The 19,943-nt window shown below is 57.3% G+C and overlaps 1 protein-coding gene across 5 annotated transcripts in view; it reads left to right on the forward strand.

Moving 5' to 3' along the window:
- Positions 1-19,943, forward strand: part of RIPOR3 (RIPOR family member 3) — a 72,607-nt gene that overhangs the window by 39,273 nt on the left and 13,391 nt on the right. For 2 of the 5 annotated variants that reach the window (XM_036827005.1, XM_036827006.1), the window contains exons 2-12: positions 3,864-3,982; positions 9,890-10,036; positions 12,302-12,380; positions 15,435-15,458; positions 15,767-15,820; positions 16,505-16,654; positions 16,838-16,901; positions 17,255-17,298; positions 17,486-17,611; positions 17,690-17,835; positions 19,585-19,759. In XM_036827005.1, the coding sequence (XP_036682900.1) occupies positions 3,864-3,982; positions 9,890-10,036; positions 12,302-12,380; positions 15,435-15,458; positions 15,767-15,820; positions 16,505-16,654; positions 16,838-16,901; positions 17,255-17,298; positions 17,486-17,611; positions 17,690-17,835; positions 19,585-19,759 (1,128 nt within the window). Of the gene's footprint in view, positions 1-3,863; positions 3,983-9,889; positions 10,037-12,301; positions 12,381-15,434; positions 15,485-15,766; positions 15,821-16,504; positions 16,655-16,837; positions 16,902-17,254; positions 17,299-17,485; positions 17,612-17,689; positions 17,836-19,584; positions 19,760-19,943 lie in introns of those variants that run through there. The other 3 variants (XM_036827008.1, XM_036827007.1, XM_036827009.1) reach the window with 3 other exon arrangements.

Genomic DNA, 19,943 nt, shown 5'->3' on the forward strand with positions numbered 1-19,943 from the left:
GACCTGGGCTCCCACACCCTGAAGCCTGCAGGGGATGGGGCTTGATGTTTCTCAGCCACCCCCAGTGCTACGTTTCTAGCTTGGCAGGTCTGGGTCACGAACCTGCTTCCATTCTGGGGCCCCCTCCCTCCTGCTCAGGCTCATGGCAGCGGAGGGGGGGTGGTGTCCTCAGCACAGCCCCTGCGGAAGCAGGTGCAGCCTAGCACGAAGTAGCTGGGCTTTGGAGCCCATCATGCCCAGGTTCAAATCCCAGCTCTGGCAGTTCTGACCTGTGTGACCTTGGTTGAGTCATTTCCCGTCCTCTCTGAGTCTTGGTTTCTTTATCTGCAAAATGGAAAGGATAATAATAATATTTGCCTCATACAGTGTTGGGAGTATTAAATGAGATTTTAAACCTTTAGAGCAGGTAGCAGACAGAGTGCTGGCCACCCAGGGGTCATCCATCAATAGCTGCTGCTTTTGTAAATAATGTTTTAGTGGAACATAGCCAGACTCATTCATTTGCACATTATCTGTGGCTGCTTTTGCTCTAAAACGGTATAGTTGAGTAGCTGTGACAAAGACTATAAGGCCTGCAAAGCCAAAAAAATTCACTATCTGGCCCTTTACGGAAGTCATTTGTCCACCCCTGCCTTGGAGTCCGGCACACAGTGGGAGTTCTTATCTTTATCCTGTTCTTCCACTGACTGCACCTTGGGATGCACAGCCTGCTGAAGTGGGGGAAGCAGCCCCAGCCATTCAATCCTTATCCTCTGGTCCCATAAAGATGCGCTGTGACTCTTTCAGGCCCTGGAGAACGCCTCCAGCCCCACCTGCATGGAACTCTCTGTCTAGTGGGGGAGGCAGACAAGTCACCATTCACCGTCCACTGTAACTAAAGTGAGGCAGGGACTGGGGGGAGGTCCAGGAAGGCTTCCTGGGGGAGGTGACATCTGGGCTGGAAGAGGAGCGGGGAGGTCTAGCCAGGAGGCCAATCCCCACGTGACAGCCAGACCTCACATTGGAAAACGTGGCTCCCTGAGCCAGCCTCTTCACCTCTTAGAGGCTCTTTCCTCATATGAAGAGTGGGGTCATTGAACCTCATGGCCTTGTCGTGAGTAATCAGTCCGCAGCCAGGTGCTGGCACATTGCATGGGTCTGCACCGAACCTTAGTTCTCCTCCTCGGTCCTCCTTTCCTAATGTTGGGCAGGCAGATGGTTGGGTTTGTTCTAGCAAACTGCATGCAGAGGAACTGTTTAGCGATTGTCTTTCTCCCTTATCTTGAAGTGGAGGACCTGCGGGAGGCTGGAAGAACGACCCAGAAGGCCTGGGAGGGAGGGTGGTGGGGATGTGGAGGGAGAAGGTGGAGGGAGGGCGTTCCGGTCCCCAACCCCCCGGGGCTGGCTCCAGAGTCCATGTCCCACCCGCTGACCTTGGGGATCTCCCTGCCTGCTCCCTCCTCGTGCCCTTGCTCATCTTGGCTAGGATGGAGGGAGGGTGTGTTTAGCAGTTTCAGAAGGTTCCAGTGCCACCCAGAGCCTGTGCTGATAGGGGTGGGGGCAGTGGTATGCTGATAAAAGTTTAACAACAGGCAGAAAAACAAACAAACAGAAACACCTCAAAACCTCATTTGTAGCACTTGCCCATTTCCACGCTGTACTTAATTCTGTCATGGCTGATTTCAAGCTACCAACATTCCTGAAAATTTAACCGTCGACTCTTGTGAGCTGGTCCAAGCTGGCAGCAGCACAGCCCAGGCAGGGACCGTGGGGGCATGAGGGTCCTCCCGCGGGGCTGGGGCGAACCCCCAGAGCGCGGGATGCCTGCCCACGCACCCGAGAAGTGCTGCCTCGGCATCAGTCACGCTCGGGTCCTCAGCCTGGCTCTGCCGCTTCCTAGCTGGGTCCCTGAGCTCGTCTTGTTACCTCTCTGAGCCTCAGTTTTCCTCATCTATTGAATTAGGTTCGCAACAGCTCCTACACCTCAGGGGCTGTGTGGATCTACTAAGATAATTTACATAAGGCACGTAGTGGACAGCTGGCCTGATTATGAGCGCTCGGTAAATGGTGCCTCCACTGCCAGACTGCGTCAGTTTCCCCATCCGTACACCGGGCTGCTGTTCACGGATCTATCGCGTGGGACAGTCCCTGGCACTGGGGCTCCACTCAGTGGGTGCTCAGCAGACACTCGCCGCTTCCTCCGTCGGGGCCAGAGGTCGCTCCTCGGCTCATCTGCCCCAGCAGCTGGGGTCTCCAGGCTGGGGTCTTGGTCAGCCGATGGCACACAGACAACCAGCTCTTTCTGGTGTCTAGTTCACATTCTGTGCTGTCAGCACATTGTGTCCTTGGTCCTTTTCTGAATTTCCATTTTACAGATGTGATCACCGAGGCCCAGAGCCGGTGAGCGGCACAGGTACAGCTGGGGTTTGAGCCCAGGACTGGCTTTGTTGCTTCCAGAGCTCACCTACGCACAGCACATGTGGGGCTGTGGGGTGCGGGAGGTATCGGAGGAGGAGGAAGCTTGTGGGGGGTCACGCAGATCTGCCAGGGGGTTCAGAGTGAGGGCTCTGGAGCTTGTGGTGGGAGCTGACTACAAACAAAACGCAGGACTAGACACTGGATAGACGCGGTTGCAAAGGGAACGTTATTCCAGGCAGAGGCCCCAGGGTGGGCAAAGGTGTGGAGTCTGGGCTCATCCAGTGGGTGGAGGGGATGTGGGAAGCAGGGGCCCTACCGAGCGGGAATAGGAGGGAGTTGGCGAAGCGGAGCTTTCTCAGGGCAGTGGGGTCCCTGGAATCCTTGCACTGACGCCACCCTGGCTGAGGAGTGAGGTATAAAACTGTAGCAGCAGAGATTTAGGTTAGATATGGGGGAGAACTTTCCTATTGTGTTGGAAGACACTGGGTGATATTCCCAAAGGATGTGGTGTTATTTTTCCAATCTCGAGATGGTTTGGAAAAACGTAAAGACAGCCAGCGTTCTAGGCTGGCCTCCTTGCAACCTGGGTCAGAGATGGGGCAATGGATCTGTGGCTTCTGGAAGCCTTTGATGCCAGCAGCCTGGCCTCATGTGAACTGGGCTGACTCACCCCCTGCTCAAAACCTCCCATGGCTCCCAGTTACCCTTAGCCAATTGCAAGGTCAAAGTCCTCCCTGGGGCCACCAAGGCCCCTGACCTGTGCTCTGATGGCCTCTCCAACCTCACCTGGAGCCACACCCCAACCCACTGAACTTCTTTCCATTTCTGGATTACACCTTGTCCTCTGCACCTCCAGGCCTTTGCTCATGCTGTTCCCTCTGCTTCAGATACCTTTCCCTCCCCCGCCTTCCCCTTCTTCCCTCCTCGGCCTTCCCTTCTCAGCTCTTGGTCGCCTCCTCCATGGGTGGGTCTGGTACCCCCATCATTTCACTATGGACTCCCTGCTATAATGGTGGCTCATCAGCCTCCTGCTGGACTGGGAGCCCTGGAGGGCGAGGGCCTTGCCTGCCTTGCTCAGTGTCTGGCACACAGGAGGTGCTCAGTGGGGGTTTGAGGAGGGGGGTCAGGGTTACTGGCAGAGAGGAGTAGCTGAGGGGAGGTGCGGAGAGCTGGTTCACGAGTTGCTGGATGCCCCCTGCACGAGGACTCAGCATTGCGCAGGCATCGAGGACCCAAGCACAGGGTGCGGAGACCGGGGTTCGAATCTTGCTCCTGCCGCCCCCCCACCAAGCTCCCTGACCTCACTGAGCCTCAGTTTTCTCATCTGTGAGCTGGGGACAGCAGCAGCCGCCCCCTCTCTGGGGCTGCTGTAGGGCCCTTGGGGGCCATGGTGGAGGGTGGCCGGCCTGCGGTCAGCACTCACCGGGTGCCAGTGCGAGGCTGACTGTCCTGCCCTCTCCCTGCAGGTGACAGCCATGTCGGTGAGGGTGCGGTTCCTGTCCTCCGGGGACACAGGGGCTGTGGGGGTCATGGGCCGGAGCGCCTCCTTTGCCGGCTTCAGCAGTGCCCAGAGCCGGAGGATCGCGTAAGTTCTGCCCGGGCTGTGTGTGGGAGGCTTGTTTGAGGGCCAGGGATCGGGGGGCCGGCGGGGGCATCCTCCTCCCATGCGAGTGACCCTGAGGCTCACTCTCAAGCCAGGCCTGCAGCGCAGGGTAGTGTGTGTTTGTGTCTGTCTGTGTGTCTGTGTCTGTCTGTGTCTGTGTGTGTGTGGGTGAGACTCTTGGTGTTGGAAGAAACCTGTAATTTGCTGCAGATCTGAACAGGTATCACCCCACATGTTCCTGGCAGTTGATCCTGGAAGCTGATCTGCCTGAGCTTATCAGGCCCACTTGGCAGATCAGAAAACTGAGGCTCAGAGAGGCAGAGCTGCTCACCCAAGGTCACACAGCAAGACTGATTCAGAGTTGGAACTTAGTCTCGTAGGGGCCAGGTTAGGAAGGAATGTTCTTCTTGTTTGATAGAATGGGAAATAGGGCCACCTGTGACCTGGGGCAAGTGACTTCACCTCTCTGAGTCTGGTTTCCTCACCTGCAAAATGGGGATCACAAATGTCCCTCCCTCATGGGCTTGTCATGAGGGCACAGTGAGGTGACACATGGTGAGCTGCCGGCACGTGCTGGCACGCAGTAGGGGCTTGTGGGAAGTTTTCCAAGGAGTCGGAGCAGCCTCTGCAGAGACGGGCCTGGTTGGTACTGACCCTCCAGACGTGAGTTCACGGCTGATCTGCGATGTGTCTCCTCCAGCTGCAGGTAATGTCTGGGAGGAAAGTGCGTTTCTGCTCCTGGGGCCACAGCCCTGCCAGCCCAGGCGTGCCGGGCCCCTGGCTCCAGGGATCCTGAGGGCCCCAAACGGCTGCCAGTCTGAACAGCTGTGGTGGCCAGGCAGGGCCCTCAGCCAGAGCAGGGTGCAGAACCAAATCTCCTCCCGGCGCTCCCCTACCTGACACCCTCCGGAGGCTCCCATCCCACTGAGAGCACAGTCCGGTCCCCACGCGGCAGGGTCTCGCCGGCCAGCCTCAACCTGAACCCTGGGCTTTAGCCCCGTTGGCCTCTCTGTCCTCCAGGCCTTTGCACAGGCCCTGCCCTCCCCCTGGAACCCTCCCCACTGCTCTTCACCTGGCCTGGTCCCGCTTAATCTCATCAGGCCTTGGCTTCAAAGCCACTTCCTGGGGGTTGGGGGTGTGGACCACCCGAGCCCGGCAGGCCCTCCTTGTGCTCTTTCCCTAGGGCTCCCCAGCTGCGCGTTAGCCCCCCCCTTCCCCTCCCCCCCGCCCCCCATCACTGTGAGGCTGGCCCTGCGGTCAGGCCCTCCCAGCTCACTCGCCTTGTCTCAGGGCAGCTCAGCTCCTCAGTTCTGAGGTGTGCCTGGGAGGAGTGGCATCTCAGGGCTGAAATCCTGGAAGCACCCTTAGGAATCCCTAATTCTTTCCACAAGTATTTATGGAGCATCGACTCTGGTCAGGCCCTGCCCGGGGCTCTGGAGACAGACCCAGGCCCAGCCCTCCTTTCAGGATGGAAAACAATAAGCCAATGATAGTCAAGATGGATGCAGCTGGCGGCAGGTGCCCCGAAGGGGTTAAAGCAGGGAGGCAGGAGGGCAGCAGGGGGCTTGGAGGAGGCCCCCAGTGAGGCATTTAAGCGAAGGCAGAGAGAAGAGGAGCCAATCACGTGCAGACAGGGTGTGGGCGTGGGAAAGCCTTCCAGGCGGAGGGGACAGAGGTGCAAAGGCCCTGAGGTGGGAATGAGCTTCGAGGGACAGAAAGCGGGTGTGTGGCCGGCCTGTGCGACAGTGGTGTAAATGTCCTGGACCCCTCCTGGGGCTCCTCGTCCTGCCCCCCCCCCCCAACCCTGCAGGGAATTCTGGAGGATGCCTGGCTTGGACGGGTTCTGAGATTCCTGAGTGGCCTCCATCTGGCCTTGCCCTCTGTAGTCCCCTTGTCCAGGGGTGAGGAAGAAGCTGCCCATGCTGGCAGAGAAGCAGCACATCTATTTTTAACTTCCTGTCTCTGTACAACTCCCAGGGGTCTGGACCCTTGGCTCCGGGGCTGGACGGTCTGGATTGGGTTTCAGGCCTCACCTCTGGCATTATTTCCCAGGTAATCCAATCAGGCTGAAACACGGCCACGTTGCCAAGGCGCTCAGCAGCGGGGGCAGGTCAGGCAAAAATAACCTTAGACAGGAGAGCAGGAGAGCCCGGTTCCAGTTAGATATCCCCAACCCTTATCCCTGCCCTGGCACCTGAAGCCCCTTTGACTCTGGACAGGGTTGTTTTTTCCCTTTATTGCGTAATCAAAGAATTCACTTGGGGAAGTAATCTGGTGAGGAAATTTTACACTAAGTTTGAATGACTGCTATAACAAGGCCACATATAATAAATATATAATAATATATTATAACATAAGGCCATATATAGTAAGATGAAGAAGAGGGCCAGGCCCTGACACTGTCCCATTCTGCCCTGACTGACAGGCACGGGCTGCTCTTAACCCCTTACTGCCATTCCTCAGGCTGCCAGGCAGGGACCCTCCTGAGCCAGGAGACCCTGCAAGGTCCTCACCACCTGGGAATTCCTCCACTGGGACGGCTGGGAAGTGTAGGTGTGAAAACTAAGCAGCAGCCCTTGATTTTCAAGGAGAGGAGGCTAGAGAAAGGGGACAGAGAGGAGGGCGAGACCTCAGAGACATGTATCAGGAGAAACAGGCTAGTACACAGGAAGCACCCAGAGCAGAGCTTGACCTTTGCGAGTGCCGTGTGCGTGTTTGTCATCATTCCTGGGCATCTAGTACAACCAGATGCAGGAGGAAAGGTGCGCTTACACCCAGCTGTGAGTCCTCAGCTGAAATGTGTCCGGTCGGTCCTATTATTTATTGCCCCGCCCCCAGCCCCGCCTACCTCCGGATCCTGCACCTGCAGCAGCCGTGCACCGGGGCCTCCGATAGTGTCTCCCAACGACACCAGGTAGAAGGGCTGGCCCTGTGGCCTCACGTGAGGGCTGGGGCCAGTGGGTCACACATGCCCATCTGGAAGCTCGTCTGGCATGCCGGGGGATGTTTAATATTTACTGAGTCCTCCCAGAACTGCTGTGACATCCGCCCCTGGAGGTTGCTCCCTGCCTTGGCAGTTGTGACACTGGGCCAGACATACAACGTGATTTCGCCATCCGGAGGCTGCACATACATCACCATCCCTGGCGGGGCTGGCCCTCGGGGTGGCCACCACACCTGCTCTGTTGAACCTCAGACAAGAGCAGTGGGTTCAGAGCTTCCCCAGGAGCCGGTGCTATCAGGCACAGCCGCAGAGCGAGGGCGAGGAAGTTTCCAGGTAGATGGAAGCGGGACCCAGCAGAAGGCACGCATCTGCCGGGGACTGTGGGACTCTGGGAGCTGGCAGGTGAGCGGGGCTCCTGCAGCCCCACCTCCAAGCTGCTCGCGCCCAGCCCACCTGCCTGCCTGCCCACCTGCCGGGGACCCTAGCCTGTCTGAAACCCGCTTCTCTCGAGACTGCAGCCCTGCCTGTCCCTGCCAGCCGGGAGATGGCAACTTTGTGGAGGGTGTGTTCCAAGAGGTGGGTGATGTGGCCTCCGGGAGGGTCGGGGAGGAGGGAGCACAGTCCCTTCCTGGGCTTTGCAATTGACATATAATATATGTCACTGGACATATAATATATGAATAACAGCAACAGCAGGTGCAGGGGTGAGCACTACTGATGTGATAGGCTTTGTCCCCAGGGCTGTGTGCACATTACCCAGACTCAAACATCGCCTGATTGGAGGAACCTTCCCTGTTCACCCTTTACATTCATTATCCTTCCTTTGTTTTTATTCTTGGCACTAGGCACTATCTGATATATAATTTTTTAAATTGAAGTATAGTTGCTGTACAATATAACTGATATGTACTTTTAAAAATTACCTTATTAACTTCAGCACATATATAGCACTTACTCTTTCCTGGGAACTGCTTGAATCTCTTTACATTTATTAACTCATGTAACTCTCACAGCAACCCTTTCTCTGGTCCCCATTTTATGGATGAGAAAACTGAGACACAGAGAGGTTCAATAACTTACCCAAGGTCACACAGCTTATAACTGGGGGAGCCGGATAGAGACCCCAGCATGTGGTTCCGGAGTCTGTGCTTGCTACCACTTCCCACGGTCTCCCCAGCTGGCAGGGCAGCTCACGAGGGCAGGGGTTTTGTCTGTTTGGGTCACTGTTCTACCCCTGGCTCCTAGAATGGCATCTGGTGTATGATAGGAGCTCAGTAAATATTTGTTGAATGAATGACCATCTCATGACAACTCCATGGGGCAGGCCCTCTTATTATCCTCCTTTTACAGATGAGGAAACTGAGGCTGCAGTAGATTAAATACCTGTGCCCTCCGGGGCTAGAATTTGGACATGGGCGGCTGACCAGGAGCTTGTGTCCCATGAGATGATATGAGTTCCTAGCTTGGTGAGGCCCCTGAGGTTTCCAGGGCGGGGTTCCAGGTCCTTCCTTGATGCAGCATCCTTGGGACCCAGTTCTCAGCATCCCCGGGCAAGCCCTGGGATCTGTATTTCTGGCACGTTGGCCTGTAGTGTGGCTGTGCATCCATGTTTTGGGGAACCACGGGGTTTGGGGCTTGATGCTCGACAGCAGGGGTGGACAGGACAGCTCTACCGAGTCAACCACAGGACCCTGTGACCGTGCGTGGAATGTGCAGCGTCTGGTTGGCTTGGAAATACAGCCCAGCCACCTGCCAGGCCTCTTGGGGACCAGGGCTTGGCGATGGCCCAGGGGCCCTTCTCCCAGGCCTGGAGAAGGGGCTGGAGCTGTGTCCACTTGCCACCTGCCCAGCTCTCCAGACCACAAGCCCCCCACCCCTCCCCGCAGACTGTGAACCCTTGAGGGTGGGACTCTGGCCCCTTGGCTCCCATCATGTTGTGTGACTCAGAGAAAGCCCCGCTCTGTGAGTGTTTGAATGAATGAATGAGCCTGTGCCCTTGATTTGAGACCCTAAAAGGGCAGCAGACTGTGAGGGGAATCCAGGGAGACTCGGAGCTCGGTTTCTAGCAGGAGGACGTCTCCTGAGTGAAGCAGAAATGGTGAACCCCTGAGAAAGTGGTCCTCCTACTGTGGTCTGAGGACCAACAACAGTGTAGAGCTAATGGACGGTCTGCTCCATAGGCTGTCCAGGGTCTGTTCCTTCTCTCTTGTTGCTCGGCCATCCCTGTGGGGGGCCCCAGTGCACATGATTGAAGCTGGCTCTTCAGTGCACCCAAGGAAGATGAGGAAGGAAGGGGGAGAAGTTCTCTTCCAAGGAAGCGGAATATGTTGACTAACCCAGTCCTGGGACATGGGTTTGCCTCAGAATGCCCATGGATGCATGGGCGTGTGCGTGTGTGCGTGTGTGTGCGTGTGTGCGTGTGTGTGTATGGTGATTTGTCAGGCTACCTCCCTCCAAACTATATGTATAAAGAGCAGGGTTGGGGAGATGCCCTCGAGGGAAATTGAGGTGCTATTAACAGAGGGAGGGGAATGGATGTGGGGCAGGCAAAGCCAACAGGTACCCAACCCATGGGTATACCACTGGACTATGATTTGGCCTCCCACATAGCTTTGCCTGCACAGAGCTTGATGAAGAGCACAGACAGCATTGGCATTTGGGCTGCTTGATTGTATTTCTCACTGTAAGTTAATTTCTCATATCAGGTTAGTGTCATTATTTTTTTAATCCTCAAATCCAAGCCCTCATTTTACAGATGAGAAAACTGAGGCCCAGAGAGTCTTGGCAACTTTCCTGAGACCACACAGCTTGGTGGCAGTGGGGTGAGACTCAGCCAGGTCTCCTGACTGCCTGGGGCTCTGGCCACTATTCCCAAAGTGCCTGCCCCTGAGAAGGGCTTTGTCCAGACCCCTGCTCTGACCACCCCCCCCAATCCCTTCTCACAGAAAGTCCGTCCACAGGAACTCAGTGAGGTCTCGAATGCCTGTGAAATCCTCCAAGATGTATGGCACGCTGAGGAAGGGGTCTGTCTGCTCGGATCCCAAGCCACAGCAAGTGAAGAAGATCTTTGAAGCACTAAAGAGAGGCCTCAAGTAAGGATGGCTATTCGTTGCCTTTAACAAGTGCATTCTTTGTCCTCGTCTGCTTGGTCCTCTCTGCCTCTTCCTGGGGAACGTGGGTGGGTCTCGTCTGTAAGAGGCCACAGAGGGAGCTCCTGGTTATCCGTTTAGTCAACAAGCATGTCCTGGGTGCAGCCATGTGCTCGGCCCTGTCCTTGGGCACCGGGGACACAGTGAATATGGCAGGGGGACCCTGGTCTCATGGAGCTCACAGTGTGGAGGGGGAGACGGCAATAAAAAGTAATGTGATCAATACCGTAACTTCCACGAGCCCAGAGGGCAGTGAGGGAGGTGATGGAGAGACAGCATGGGGAAGGCCTGTCACACAGGGTGGCCCGGAGAGCTTCACTGAGGAGGCCCTGATGGTTTCCGAGAAGGAGCCATCGTGCTGGCCTCTGGGGGACAAGCATGCTGGGCAGAGGGAACGGCACGGGCAAAGGCCCTGCAGCAGGAGCTTGCACAACAGCTGGAGGTCAGGGTGGCTGGATTCAAGTGAGGAAGAGACTGACTGACTAACTGAGCAGAGGTGGGAACAGGAAGATTCAGTCACTTATTCCCCATATTTTTATTGAGGGCTTATCAAGTGCCAGGCGCAGGGTACGGGAATGAACAAAACACAAAAAGCCCTGCCCCCGTGGAGCTGACATACCAGTGGGGGACACACAGACAATAAGAAATATAGAAAAGTAGAATAGAGAGTATGTCAGAGGGTGGTAGCTCTTATGGAGGAAAACGAATCAGGGTAGAAGGTGTGGGGTTGATTTTAAATAAGGTGTTCAAGGAAGGGCTCACTAAGAAGGTGACATGTGAGCAAAAACCTGAAGGGGTGAGCCCTGCAGATAATGGGAGAACATTCCAAGCCAAAGGAGCCACTTGTGCAAAGACCCTGGGGCAGGAGCATGATTGGCCCATTAGGGGCACAGTGGGCAGGTCAGCATGGGAGCTGAGGTGGGGGGAGGGGCATTCGCGCATTTGCCGAATGGAAGGCTGTTCCTTCTTCCTGGGATGCCCTGCCCTGCCCTCCACCTCTGTGATCCTGCTCTTCATCCCTCACTAATTAATAATAATAATAATAATAACAGCAGCAGCAGCTCTATGACTTGTTTGGTGCCTCATATACTTCGTGTCCTTGATGCCACGAGAGACTCTCTTAGCCTCCTTTTCCAGGCGAGAAAGTGAGTCCCAAAGATGGGAAGCATCTTGTCCAGGATCCCACAGCCAGGAAGCAGAGAGTGGGGCTCCAGGGCCAAGGCTGCCTGCCCCGCTGTCCCCTGGGCTTAGGGTAAATGTCACCTCCCTCCGTGCCGGTGCCTGGCTCCCTACGCAGAGGTCATCCCACAGTGCGCCCAGCGCTGGTGCTGAGTGGGAGCCGGGGATGTGCCCAGAGGGTGGAGGCCTATCTCCAAGGTGTCCCTCTCCCAGGAAAGCTTCTGGTGATTCCTGTGAGGACCGCACATTTGAGACTTGTCTGGGGTCAAGGGCATCTCCTTCTTCCTGGGGAGCCCAACCCCTGAGGGAGCTGTGGTCTGGCAGAAGGTAGTATAAGTGGGCCCAGAGAGGGTGAGTCACCTTCCTAGGGTAAGCCAGCAAATCTACAATGGAGCAGGACGGGAACCCCACCTGGCCCCCAAGTCCAGACCTCAGGTTCCATGTCCGAGTCTCTTTTTGGCGGAAAACACAACATGAAAAGTCCCCTCCGGTCCATGGCTTTTTCTGTGCTTTCCAGAGTGGGTTTGTCAGGCCCCTTTCTGGTCCTGGGCATCCAGACAGCAGGACGGCCTGCCTTTGGCTGTGAGGGAGGTGTGCTCTCCGTAACCTCCCCACGGGCTGGGGTGAAGATACTGGACTGTGGAGGCCACTGCCTGGTTTCAGACCTGGGTTCAGCCTCTTCCCTGCTGTGTGACCCTGTGCTGAGTTGCTTCAGGGTCAGTTTGCCCATCTCTAAAATGGGTATAATAACAGTAGCTCCTGTTTGCAGGGCTGTTTGAGGAATCACCTAAGGGATTCCCCATTTTGTACAGCGCTGGGCGCACAGCCCTGGGTGTGTGGGATGTGGAGGCTGAGCGAGCCGGGACTGGGCTTCCGGCGGGTGGGCTGAGTCTGCCCTCTGACCCCTGAGCCTGCTGAGCACCCCCTGCTGGTGGCCGTGGCTGCCTCCTCCCTGGAACTCTGCTCATCTGCCTGTTTCTTTCCTTCCTCTGCTCCTTTTCCAACTCCGTTTCCTTGTTCTCCTCACAGGGAGTATCTGTGCGTCCAGCAGGCAGAGCTGGATTACCTGTCAGGACGCCACAAGGACACCCGCAGGAATTCCAGGCTGGTGAGACCCCTCCCGGGCCCTTCCCAGGCGAGCAGCCTTGGCCAGGGTTCAAAGACGGACCCTCCTTCACCCCGTTGCCTGCATCACGGGTGTGAATCTCAGTCTTGGAACTCAGAGGCCTAAGGAGTGGTCTTTATTTTTGATGAATGAACCTCACCTGGACCCGGATGAATTTAACCTCACAGACTGGTGGGAAGCTCCCGGCAGCCCCCAGCCCTCACATGGTGCAGCAGTTCACACATCTTTGGGCCACCTCCCTTTAGTTCTAGAAGTAACTGTAAGGTAGGTGGGTGTACAGAGGGGTGTCTACGTTAGATGGCCCTATTCTGTAGGTCTTGGCCATCTGGGCCCCCTGCAATCAGGGTGGCTTACATGATGGCAGGAAATTGGATCAGGCATTGAATCCAGGGTGTGTCACAGTGGCCCTGACACCGTCCTTGATCAACCCTGCGTGTTCCCACAATGTCCGGAGGCTCTGCAGTTTTGCTGCCATCCGAGTGGCATCTTTGAGGCTGCCCTGGGGCCTGTCTAGCCCAGGATTCACCTGCTCTGGGCTTCTGCCACCCCCTTAGCAGAGCCAGATTTAGAAGAAACAAAAACAAAACAAACGCCACAAAAAACCAATACCAAAAACAAACCAAAAAAATAGGATGCCCAGTTAAATTTGATTTTCAGATAAATAACAAATCATTTTTCAGTATGTCCCGTGCAATCTTCAGGACATAGTTATACTTAAAAAAAAAAGTATTCATTGTTTATTGGAAATTTAAATGCGACTGGGGGTCTTGTTTTTTTTTTTTTTTTTTTTTTGGCCATGCTGTGTAGCATGCAGGATCTTAGTTCCCTGACCAGGGATCGAACCCGTGCCCCCTGCGGTGGAAGCGTGGAGTCCTAACCACAGGACCACCAGGGAATTCCCTGGTGTCTTGCATTTTATCTGCTGGCACTGCCAGGACCCCACTGCTGGGTGCCTGCATCTCTCCAGCGGGGAGGCTCTTTCTTTTGCGTCTTGGGGAGTCCCTCCCAGCCCCCTCTTCTCTATCCGGCTGCTGCCTTGTGAAAACCCCTCCTGTCCTTAATTAGAACTTCTGGAAGCAGAAACCAGGAGCCCTTGATGTCTATGGTTTTCTCTAGCTCATTCCAGCACTGCTCCTCCAAGGGCCAAAGCAGAGAGCGGGCCACCGGCTTGATGGAGGGACTGCAAACACGAGGGGGTGGGGAATGAATCTATCAAAGTCGTGTCCCCCCACCTCTATATCCTGGCCCCAGCAAAGAAGACCTCGGGGGTCGACAGGGTGGGAGATGCAGGGCTCCCAGCCTGCCGGCCCACTTGGAGAAGGGAAGGCCGGGCAAGCTCAGTCATGCCTTGTCCTTGGTGGGCAGATGGGTCAGCGCAGAGGCGGAAGGAGGCGCTGCCTGGTTCCCGGCCCTTCGGAGCACTTGCCGAGTCTCCCTCTCTTGTGGGTGTGGCTGTTCTCACGTCCTCCGGTCTCTCTCTCTCTCTCTCTGTTCTAGAAGTAACTCTAAGGGAGGCAAGGTTTGTGTAAAGGTCTGTATGTGTTAGCTATTCCCATTTCATAGGTGGGCACACTGAGGCAGGGAAGGGGCAGCAACTGCGCTGCGGCCACCCAGAGGGACGATGCACCTGGGGTCTGGTTCTCAGTTTCTGAGAAGCTGCTGTGCAGTTACTTTTCTTTCCAAAGCCTTGGGAACTTTCCTATTTCTTAATTTCTTGCATAGAGTGTTTTGTGTGTGTGTGTGTTTTTAAAAAATATTTATTTATTTTGCCTGCGCCAGGTCTTAGTTGCAGCATGAGGGATCTTTTAGTTGCAGCATGCAAACTCTTAGTTGCGGCATGCATGCGGGGATCTAGTTCCCTGACCAGGAATTGAACCGGGGCCCCCTGCATTGGGAGCACGGAGTCTTAACCACTAGACCACCAGGGAAGTCCCCTTACATAGAGTTTTAATTTCATAATCCTACACGTACAATGTCACATAAATGCATACGTAGGAAAACAGACATTGGCGGGGGGGGGGGGGGGGGGTGGGGGGTGGGGGGTGGGTGGGTTAATCCATCTTTTCCTTCTTGCTTGACTGGCTCCCGTCCGCAATCTTCTCTGTCCCACCCTGTTTAGCCCTTGAGGACAATCTAGTCTTTATCTTTCCATATTTTCCTCCCTGGTCACATAATCATGGAAATATACAGATTGTGCATATAGAGTGGTTTGGTTAACAGCTATCTTACAAAAATGAAATCACAACTTACGTACTCTCCCACGTCTTACTCCTTCTCCTAAGTGGATCTCCAACCTTGTGGAAGTTCGTCCAGGCTCAGATATAGTGACTCTAACCCACGTGGGCAAAGCAGGGCCTGTTTTGGAAATAAAGTTTATCCGAACACAGCCCACACCCATCATTTACATATTGTCTGTGGCTGCTTTCATGCTCCAATGGCAGAAACCATATGGTCTGCAAAGCCTGCAATATTTACTATCTGGCCCTTTATACAAAGATTCCCCCACCCCGACAATATATTCTTTTCATTGGCTACACCGTGGCCCCCTGCAAATCCGGATGCACCGGTCCGGATTTGCAGTTTCCTTAGACCTGAACTCCTGGGTGGCGCTGGCTGCCTCCCCCCACCCTCAGTCCCTCTGCTCATGGCTGAAGTCACCCCTTAAATAATCAAATTGCAGTGGTTCCCCTCTTGTTGAGTTTACACCGTCCTCTACTCTTCATAACTACCCTATGGGGTAGGTGCTGTTGGTACCCCACTTTACATAAGGAAATGGAGGCTCAGAGAGGTAGAGAAACTTGCCTGGGACACACAGCTGGCAAATAGAGTCAGGCCTAGAGTTGCCTCACCCAAAGCCCATGTGTTTACTCATTCTTCCCGCTTGGCCTGGACCACAGCTTGCTGACTGCAGGCCTCAGAGGACGGAGTGGCCGCTGGCTTTTTGTCCTCTGAGCTCAGGCGCCCCTGGGATGTAGCCTCATGGGTCTTGGAGGAGCACTGGAGTCCTGACTCCCTCCTTCCTCTCCTCCCCTGCAGGCTTTCTATTATGACCTGGACAAGGTGAGGGAAACTCCTGTCTGCACGTGGTAAGCAAGGTGGGCCGTGGCTGGGCCTGGCTGGATGAGAATAACGTCTTCGCTTGCATTCCATCCTCCTGGCCGTCCCATGGGAGGAATACTTGGGTTTCCTCCCCACTTTACAAATGGGGAAACTGAGGCTCAGCGATGCGCCTTCATTTGGGATGGTGAGGGGCTGGCCTGGCGTTGAGCGCAGCTCTGTGTGTCAGTACCTGGAGGAGGGTGGCAGGGGCTGGTGGGGGGAGTGTGGGCCGGCTACTTTTGAAGCATCTTCTCTTCTTCTGGGAGAAGCAAACACGCTCTGTGGAAAGGCACATTCGGAAGATGGAGTTTCACATCAGCAAGGTCAGCCTGGCTTCGGGGGCGTCTCTCGGCTTGCTGGGCCTCTGCTGGGTTAGCAGTGGGGGGGTTCTCTGGGTGCCAGGTGGCTGGAGAGAGCCGAGGAGGAGCAGGGCCTGCAGGGGCTGAGCCCTGAGATGGGGATCAGGGGGTTGGGGTTAGAGGGCTGGGAATGTTGAGTCCCGCCACCCAATCATACAGATGGGATTGTAGAGGCCCAGAGAGGGACAAGGGATTGGCCCAGGGTCGCACAGCAAGTGCCTTAAGCTTTATATTCTGCAAACTCTTCCATGAGCTTGCTCTACTCCCCCAGGAGCCCAGTGGGTGGACAGAATATCACAAACCCACCTTCCCTGTTTCACAATTGAAAAATCGGGCAGGGAGAGGGGAAGCGAGGCACCCACCCGCCCAGTTCACTAGTTTTCACTGTGCACCCGCTGGGTGCAAGCCTCTGCCAGGTGCTAGCCTCTGCCAGGTGCTGGGGATGCGGAGCAGACGAGTCAGACGTGGTCCTTGCCCCGCGGGCGGACATTCTACGGGGGCGGGGCCCGTATGACGGGGCGGGGTGGGACGGCCGGGGTGGGGTCGGCAGCTCGGAGGCGAGTGACTGGCAGGTCGGGGCCCCGCCCTTCAGCGTGGGCCACGCCCACTGACCCGTGCGCCGCGCCCACTGGCCCGTGCGCCCCGCAGGTGGACGAGCTCTACGAAAGCTACTGCATCCAGTGCCGCCTGCGCGATGGCGCCTCCAACATGCAGCGGGCCTTCTCCCGGTGCCCGCCGAGCCGCGCCTCCCGAGAGAGCCTGCAAGAGCTGGGCCGCAGCCTGCAGGAGTGCACAGAGGTGGGCGGCGGTGGTGGGCGGCGTTGGCGGGCAGCGCCGCGAGGGTCGGGCCGGTCTTGGGGCTCCCTGGGCCCTGAGGAAGCCTCTCTCTCTGCCCGGGGGCCTCTGTCTGGCAGGGTCTGTGCGTCCCCCGTGGCCGAGCCCGGGGGCAGGCGGTGAGCCACCTTGTGTGGGGCTTTGCAGGACATGTGGCTCATCGAGGGGGCCCTGGAGGTTCACCTGGGCGAGTTCCACGTCAGGATGAAAGGTAACAGAACAGGGCTGAGAGTGGCTGGGCAGGTGCCAGTGCGGAGGGAGCATCAGGCCTTCTCCGGGACCCTGGGGCTTGTGCGGAGGGTTGGTCAGAATCCCGGGGGTCCAGGCCCAGCCCTCGTTTCCACTCCTATGACTTGTGACCTTGTGACTGGGCAAGTCCTGTCCTCTCTCTGAGTCGAAAGTGAGGGCCCAGGCCTGTCCACTGTCATCATCATGGCCTATCCCCCCCAACCCCCGAAGCTGATACCCACCCTGTGATGGGGGGCTCCCCGTGTGAGGGCCTGTGACCCATGGGGCAGGGACAGAGGAGAGTGGAGAAGAGATTAGCCCGTCTCTGTGTTCCAGGCTTGGTGGGCTACGCACGCCTCTGTCCGGGAGACCAGTACGAGGTACAGCCACGCTCCGGGCGGGATCAGTCCTCAGGGCTCCTCACCAGGCCTTTGGGAGTAGGGAGCTGCTGGCAACCAGGGCTCCAGCTGGGTTTCTGTCCCCACCCCGACCCAGTTGGCAGGGAGGGCCCCCAGGCAGGGGGCAAGGGGGGCGGCTGACCCCTCCCTCCGTGGGCCTGGCCCACAGGTGCTCCTGCGCCTGGGCCGCCAGCGCTGGAAGCTGAGGGGCCGGATCGAGTCTGACGACAGCCAGACCTGGGACGAGGAGGAGAAGGCCTTCATCCCCACCCTGCACGAGAACTTCGAGATCAAGGTGGGTGGGGCTTAGGGGCGGGGCCAGGGCGCCGGGGGGCTTGGCTCCGACACCACCCACAACTCCCCATGCCTCCAGGTGACAGAGCTTCGGGGCCTGAGCTCGCTGGCGGTGGGCACAGTGACCTGCGACATCACCGACTTCTTCACAACCCGGCCGCAGGTCATCGTGGTAGACATCACAGAGCTGGGCACCATCAAGCTGCAGCTGGAGGTGCTGTGGAAGTGAGTCGGGGTAGCCGCCTTCCCCTGCCCCTGGCCCACTGCCACGACGGGAGGCCGGCCCCAAACTCCCACCCAGAGAGGAGGGGGCGGGGGGCTCGCCGGCTCCCCCTGGTGGCCTGACCGCACCCTAGCATCCACCTTGGGCAGCCCTGCCCTCATCCTGCCCCCCAGACAGTCTGGGGCCCAGACCCTTCCCTGCAGCACTGCCCACCCCACCGCCCCTGCCCCTCTGAGCTTTGATTCCCTTCTCACTTTGGACCGAGTGGCTGTTAAAGACCTGGCTGGGGACTTCCCTGCTGGTCCATTGGTTAAGACTCCACGCTCCCAATACAGGGGGCCCCCGTTGGATCCCTGATCAGGGAAAAAGATCCCGCATGCCGCAACTAAGAGCCCTCATGCCGCAGCTAAGAGCCTTCACGGCGCAGCTAAGAGCCCTCATGCCGCAGCTAAGAGCCCGCATGCCACAACTAAGAGCCCGCATGCCACAACTAAGAGCCCTCATGCCGCAGCTAAGAGCCCACATACCGCAGCTAAGAGCCTGCATGCCGCAACTACGACCCGGTGCAGCCAAATAAGTAAATATTTTAAAAATAAAATAAAATAAAGACCTGGGCTGGCCAGGACCCTTTCCAGCAGCCTCCTGGGCTGGGTTCCCGGGAGAAGCCTGTCTCTGCCCAGGAGGACTGGCTTTGCTGTGCCCACCTCATTCCCCACTGACCCCTGCCACCCATCAGGCATAACGCCGAGCGGTCACCTTGAGTCCTCCCTGGGCCACAGCCCACAGCCCCATGGATGGGGGACACTCATGAGAACGACCCCTGCCCAGGGTGGGGCTCTCCACCGTGCATGCCATTTCAGTGATCGCTGGTGGTTTCCACAGGTTTCGTTTTTGGTAGCAGAGCTCCTTCTCCCAAATGAAACCTTGGGTTTTGAGGAAATTCCCTTCTCATTCCCCAGGGCAGGTGCTGCAGGAGCAAAGGGGCTGAGACACACTTCCTCTACTCTGGTGCTTCTTCTGACCAGTTGGGGCCAGTCTCTCCTTTCTCCCTGGGGTGGGGTCCGGGCCGGGGTCACTGGAGCCACTGCTCTCTCCCCGGTGAGCTGGGTGAATCTGGACAAGTGACACCCCAGCTTCAGTGTCTTCATTTGTCGAGCGGGGCTGAGCACGCCTCTCAAGTGTATGGGGCGGGGGGCGGCCCAGCGCCATGCAGCCCCAAGCCGGGCAGGTCCAAGGCCCCGGGTGTCCCGCTGGCCCGCAGCTGCCCTGGACAGGCAGGAAAGGTGTCCAGGCGGTGCCTCTGAGCCTCAGGCCCTCGTGGCCGGGCTGGCCCCAGATGTTGCGAGCTAGGCCTGTGTGCAGGGAGGCATGAGGCAGGGAGGGCTGACCCACGCCTGCCTGCTCCAAGGGCAGGCGAGGGCCACCGTGGATCTGCAGCCTTCCTTGTGACTGTGACTGGCGCCCCCTGACCGATGAGGAATCGGAGGGGGGCGGGGACGTGGTTAACCCAGAAGATGGCAGAGCTGAGTGTCCACCTCTGGTCTGCTGAGCTTCTCGAAAGGCCTCTAAAGGGGGGTGTCACTCACCTGTGTGGTGGCCGATTGCTGCCCCTCGCCATCTGGCTAAGGGCGCTCAGGGCAGCGGGCCTCTGAGAGACGTTGCCAAGAGGGTTGAGAACATGGATTTGGAGTCCCTCGGCTGTGCCTGCGCCTCCCCGAGCCTCCATCTCCTGGGTCCTGTCTGTGCTCCAGTGTCCCCCGGCCATCGATGACACCCTGGCCTCTGCTCTCCTCCAGCCCGTTTGATACCGAGAGCTTCCTGGTGTCGCCCAGCCCCACGGGCAAGTTCTCCGTGGGCAGCAGGAAGGGCTTCTTGTACAACTGGACACCCCCGAGCACGCCCAGCTTCCGGGAGAGATATTACCTGGTGAGTGCGCCTCACCGGGCAGGGCTGCGGTGGCCGAGCTGGGATCGGGAGGGGGGGTGCTCCCCGGGGGCCGGCACGTGGGGCTGGGCTGAGCAGCAGCAAGCTTTGGGCTCGGCCTCCCTTGTTTGGGGGTTATCCTGGGTGTTTTTCTGTACTTTCTCGCAGCCAACCCCTCCATTCTGGG

Source organism: Balaenoptera musculus, chromosome 15 (genome assembly GCF_009873245.2).
Source record: "Balaenoptera musculus isolate JJ_BM4_2016_0621 chromosome 15, mBalMus1.pri.v3, whole genome shotgun sequence".
Classification (NCBI taxonomy): domain Eukaryota; kingdom Metazoa; phylum Chordata; class Mammalia; order Artiodactyla; family Balaenopteridae; genus Balaenoptera; species Balaenoptera musculus.